Source organism: Carassius auratus, chromosome 2 (genome assembly GCF_003368295.1).
Source record: "Carassius auratus strain Wakin chromosome 2, ASM336829v1, whole genome shotgun sequence".
NCBI lineage: Eukaryota > Metazoa > Chordata > Actinopteri > Cypriniformes > Cyprinidae > Carassius > Carassius auratus.
Genome location: NC_039244.1, coordinates 398,504 through 403,829, shown reverse-complemented (window position 1 = coordinate 403,829; position 5,326 = coordinate 398,504). Strand labels below are relative to the sequence as shown.

Sequence of the window (5,326 nt, the reverse complement as noted above, 5' to 3'; positions counted from 1 at the left end):
CAGCAAAGACTGAACCTTCTTTTTCTGAAAAGATAATAACTAACAAACTGAAAATCTCAAAAAGTTACGAAAGAATGTATTGCATGAATACACTCTTAAAAATAAAGGTTCCGATGTTTTTTTTTTCATTCTTTCTTTGCAGTAAAAAAACATGTCTGGTTTTACATTTTAATCATTTTAATGATCTAAAAAATAATCCACTGCAAAGGATCTTTTGAGCCATAATTTTTCAGAGCTCGTATCGAGTGTCGAAGACATTTTAATCAAAACAATTTATTGAAAGCAAATAGAAAATAATAAGTGCTGCTTTGACAATCCAAAATGTAAAACACACAATGGTCCCCAACAATCTTGCAAATGCTTTTCTTTCTGAACTGTCCTCATTTGAATCTTCGAAGGCATTTTTGTCAAACGTGTTTATCCTGAAGCGATCAACAACAACAAAAACAAAAAAACAAAACAAACTACTGATTTAGAATAATAATAAAAAAATGTATCCATGCAGTCCGGAACATTAAGATTCAGTTCAGATCTGTGTTTGTTCTTCAGCAACAAAAGTTACCCTGTTTACCTTACTGGACGCGTAAAACAGCCCCTGCGCCCATCACACATCCCCTCGGTTCAAATGTCAATCCGCGAGTGTAACGACGAGTTTTTGGCCTCGTGGTCCCAGTACGAGTAGAGCTCGGGCGGCTGCCGGGAGCAGGTGAACTGTAGAGCGGCCGCAGAGTTGGACGGAACCGGGGAGGGCTGCTGCTGCGGCGCCGGGTGCTGGTGGTGCCCCATCCCGCTGTACGAGTTCATCATGTTCGGCAGGCCCATGGCTTGCATTCGACTGTAGGGGTTGTACGACGGACCGGACAGTCCTTTCATGGCACTCATGTTGCCGTTGGCCATCTGGCAGGACGCGTAGCTCATCGGCGGCGGTGGTTGCGCGAGCGGCCAGCTGTTGTTCATGAAGCCGGACTGGAGGTATTTGGGCGCGGGGAGGTAGCTGCCGTATCCCTCCCCGCCGAAGAGAGCCTTTCCCGGCTGGAAGTGAGCCGCTGGCGGTCTGAACGGCCTCTTCATGCGCCTCCGGCGCCGGTAGTTGCCCTTCTCGAACATGTCCTCGCAGGCCGGATCCAGAGTCCAGTAGTTCCCCTTGCGCTCCCCTCCGCCTTCACGCGGAACTTTAATGAAGCACTCGTTGAGACTCAGGTTGTGTCGGATGCTGTTCTGCCAGCCCTTCTTGTTCTTCTCGTAGAAGGGGAACTTGGTGATGATGTACTGGTAGATACCGGAGAGGGTCAGTCTCTTTTCCGAGCTCTCCCGGATGGCCATGGCGATCAGAGCCACGTACGAATAAGGCGGCTTCTGAGACGGATCCACCTTCTCCGAGCTCGGCTCCTGGAGCGGCTCTTCCTTCGCGAACTCTTCTTTCTTCACCGCGTTCGTGTCGTGCACCATCAAAGCCATTGCGTCATCATCTAAGCTATGGTAAGATGCCATCACTTGAAAAACACAAGCAAACCAAACATCAAAACAAACAGCGGTGAGCAGGGCTGTGGGGTGAGGAGGGTCTGTCCGGTACCTGAGTTTAGCTCTGGAGGTCTGCTTCGCGCATCGGGTCACCGCGGATCCATAAATGACGAGACTTTTGACTGAAATAAAAGCTCCTGCTCCGGTAACGCCCGGCGTTCGCTGTGATGGACTCGAGATCTCGATGTCGTTTAAGCTCCAAGGCTCTTCTGGAAGATCCTGCAACTTTTTTTCCCCCTCGCGTGAAAGGCGAAACTCTGCTGTCGTCAGACTCGCGCTGATGTTCTCATCATCATCACCGTATTCCGCTTTCGTCACGTCTCTCTCAGCGCTTCACGACGCGATTCCACCTAAATAACGCACTCGAGATATTGCACGTTCACTGAACAGACTCTTCGTTATCTATAGGCCTATTTATTTATTTGTTGCGATTCTTAAAAAGATTAGTATATTTCATTTTCCTTGTTTTTTTATTTTTTATTTTATTTTTATTTTTTTATTCTTGATCAATGAATATAACCAAAGATCAACATTGTGTATTTTTGTTTTTCTTGATAGATGTATTTTTTACATTTGATTAAACTTTATTAATTGGCACCACATTTGAACTTTTTTTTTACAATTGTAATCATTATATATAAGAGAGCGATTTAACTCCATATGAAAGGCAATTCATTTTATAAATCCAATGCTATTTTATGCATTAATACAGCCTTATAATTTAACCCTCCTTCATTTCAAAATGCATCACCAATCCCATTTAATTTAATTCCTCAATAAAAAATATAAATAAAACACAGAAATATATATATATATATATATATATAAAAATAAACCTCAATATAAATAAATATTGAAGGCCATATAATTTTTTTTAATTAAATATTAATTTAATGAGGTCTAGGAAAAAAATGAGCTTTGTTGTGCAAATGACTATTTCATGCATTCATATAACAAAGTGTTTATTTTGTAATAATAGGTGCAGACACTGATCTCCAAGTCAATAGTCAGGTCACACAACAGTTTATTCAGGCCGCAGTGTGCTTCTCTCTCTCAGGTGTAGCAGCTGTGTGTTCTGTATGTCATCAGCATCTATCGGCTCCTTCACGCTCTGAAACTGAACAGAGCGCGCGCGCGTTTGTATAATGATGTCTGGAAACCGCGCAGTCGATCTGTCGCGCTCAAGCGCGCGCACGCACGCACGCACTTTCACTTACAGCTTGACAGCCTTAATCACTTAATTGATTCTCATAAACACACAATAAAACATTTAAAAACAAATGAATAGACTTTCTTGGTTACATACAGCATGCAATTAATTTTAAAGCATATATTAACAATGCTTTTTCAGGCACAAAATTTGACTGATTAATATATACTTCTTATTTTGTGAAACTGCAATGCAAACCAATAGGGTATGTGAGTAACAGACCATTTCAAACACAGTTTCCCCTCACAGGAACATTCAGCATTTTATATAGAAGCATTTATATTCTGTCAGATGCTGAAGTAATCCAGCAGGCTCATATTTTCAATAGACTATAGCACATTTAAGGGAAAACTCTGCACACTTCCTGCCAAGCTCTTTGAAAGGAGGATGTTTATGGTTCAGAGTGCAAGAATGCAGATGGACTGAAGCTCGGGGTCAGTGGGACTCCACAGACCTGATCCACATCACAACCTTACAACAATTAATGAAACCATCTTCAGAAGACCTGAGTCGCTCAGCTTTACAGAAAATAGTCCCTTAAACAAGTTCTTAATAGAACAAAAATTTACTTTACATTTTCTATAAGTTCTTTAATGATTTATTTAGTTCTTCAGAGACCAGAATCTAAAATCTAGATATGAATGACAGTGAAACATCTAGAACTCTTATCATTTTTAAAGAAACACACGTATCACTGACGTATTCATGACCATTAACCTGGTTACAGAAAAATAATAATATTTCAACAAATAAAAACTTTGTATTATATATTATAAATTTAATAAATTATATATATTATAAAAAATATATTATATGATATTATTTTGTAATATTTATTTTTAGAGTTATTTAATTTTAATATTGAATTAAAAAATAAAATAAAATACAAAATATGTTATTATTTAATTAAATATATTAAATAAATTTTTTTATATTTAGTGAAAAATTTTACAAAGGTAAAAAATTATATATTTTTTTTATTAATTTTTTTCTCCACATAATAGGGTGTAGATTTATTATTCTTATTCATTTCAATTGATAAACTTTGCTGTTTGCTAATCAGAAATGACTTCATAGCACATAAAAATTAGAAAAAGGATCATTTGAAAAGCTAGTTTGTGCAGAAACACACGTTTCATGCTGAAATAATGTCATGTGTGTCATATGAGCCAAACTCTGTCTGCTTTCTTCAGTGTTTCTCTCTGCTGAGTTAATGTGGGGTGGAGGGCTTCCTCACTTTGTAAAGCCCGGGATTGACCTCTGCCTTAAATTACAAAGCCCACAGAGCACTCAGCTCTTCCTGAAGGTGCTCAGCGTTTCTGCTTTAAGAGCGCGAGCGTGTTTTCCTTTCTTATCAGCCGCAGGAAGCGAATGGGAAGCTCTCAGCCGTTCCCCTAACAACCCCCTGTCAAATTATTATAATGCATTACAGCCAACTAAAGCATCTGTGCAATCTCTACCGTGATTCCAATGCATGGTCATATGAATGAATCATAATTCAATAATTAAATCAAATAAAGGATTGATTTCACGGTAAAGCAGGTTAAAGACACTGCGTTGAGTTACTGATATCTGTCAGCAAAACCCATCAAAATGTGACTTTAATAAATTAATAACTGAAATTAAATTTTAATATGTTGTTATAGGAAAGAAAAAATATTATCTAAATTGATTTTGATAAAAGCATCTGCTTAAATGCACAAATTTGTGTTTTATTAAATGTTTTCGTTTTTCTCCTCTTTGTGTTGTCAAATGCATTAGGCTATATGCACATTTTTATTAATAAATTAAATAAATACAATTAATATGTGGGCAGAAAAGTTCGTTTTTGTCTTTTTTTCTTTATTTCTCTCTTTGTATATATAAATTAATTCAACACAACACAATGGCATTAGATAAAATAAATAAAATAATCACAAATAAATAAAAAAACAACACTTAAAATCGTAAAAAAATATATATAATAACAAAAAATTCTTAAGAACTGAAAAAAGTTATTTAATGTATTCTATTTATTTTTTTATTTTTAATTATATATATATATTTCCTGCCAACATAACTTTTCACTTATTTAATTAGTCACTTTCACTAAAAAAAAAATAATGATAAGACTTGCAGTAATTTACTTTAAAAGTCACCTTTAAAAAAGCAAAGAGGCGTTTCGACGTAGCCTTCATCACGCGCATCTGCTGAAGAATCGTGTCGAATCTATTTACCTTTGCACGGATACAATCTACGTCGCATAGCCTGGAGGAAAACTAAACGAGACAATAAAAAGAAGTATAGTTGTGTTGCAGCAGACTGCAGTGTGTGCGTGAGACGCGACGCGATGCTTATCAGCGCTGCAGCCGCGGGGCGTTGAAGCTGCACAAACGCGCCTTTGATCGGTCAAGAGGAAGCGCTCTCGCGCGCTATTTCTGGCTCACCTCTGCTCTTTTGTTTCTGTCGAGCAGCAGGTGAAGGTGTTGAAGATCAGCCCAGAGAACACGAGCCCTGATCACAGACTGAGACAAACAGCAGATCCTGGAGACACTCAGTTAGTCACTACAAAAGACAACATGACACACTGGATTTTTTTTTATATATATATATGAT

General features: G+C 37.9%; 1 protein-coding gene across 1 annotated transcript; it reads right to left on the bottom strand.

Annotated features, from left to right (window-relative positions):
* Positions 1–257: 257 nt before the first annotated feature.
* Positions 258–1,893, bottom strand: LOC113111402 (forkhead box protein L2-like). The gene is made up of 2 exons (XM_026276069.1): positions 1,574–1,893; positions 258–1,493 (listed from the first exon to the last, which is right to left on the bottom strand). The coding sequence occupies exon 2, from the start codon at positions 1,489–1,491 to the stop codon at positions 622–624; it is 870 nt and encodes a 289-aa protein (XP_026131854.1). The 5' UTR covers positions 1,492–1,493; positions 1,574–1,893; the 3' UTR covers positions 258–621.
* Between the last annotated feature and the right edge of the window lie 3,433 nt (positions 1,894–5,326).

Coding starts and splice junctions, on each gene's coding strand:
- LOC113111402 (XM_026276069.1), bottom strand. CDS start 1,491: ATGGCATCTTACCATAGCTTAGATGATGACGCAATGGCTTTGATGGTG.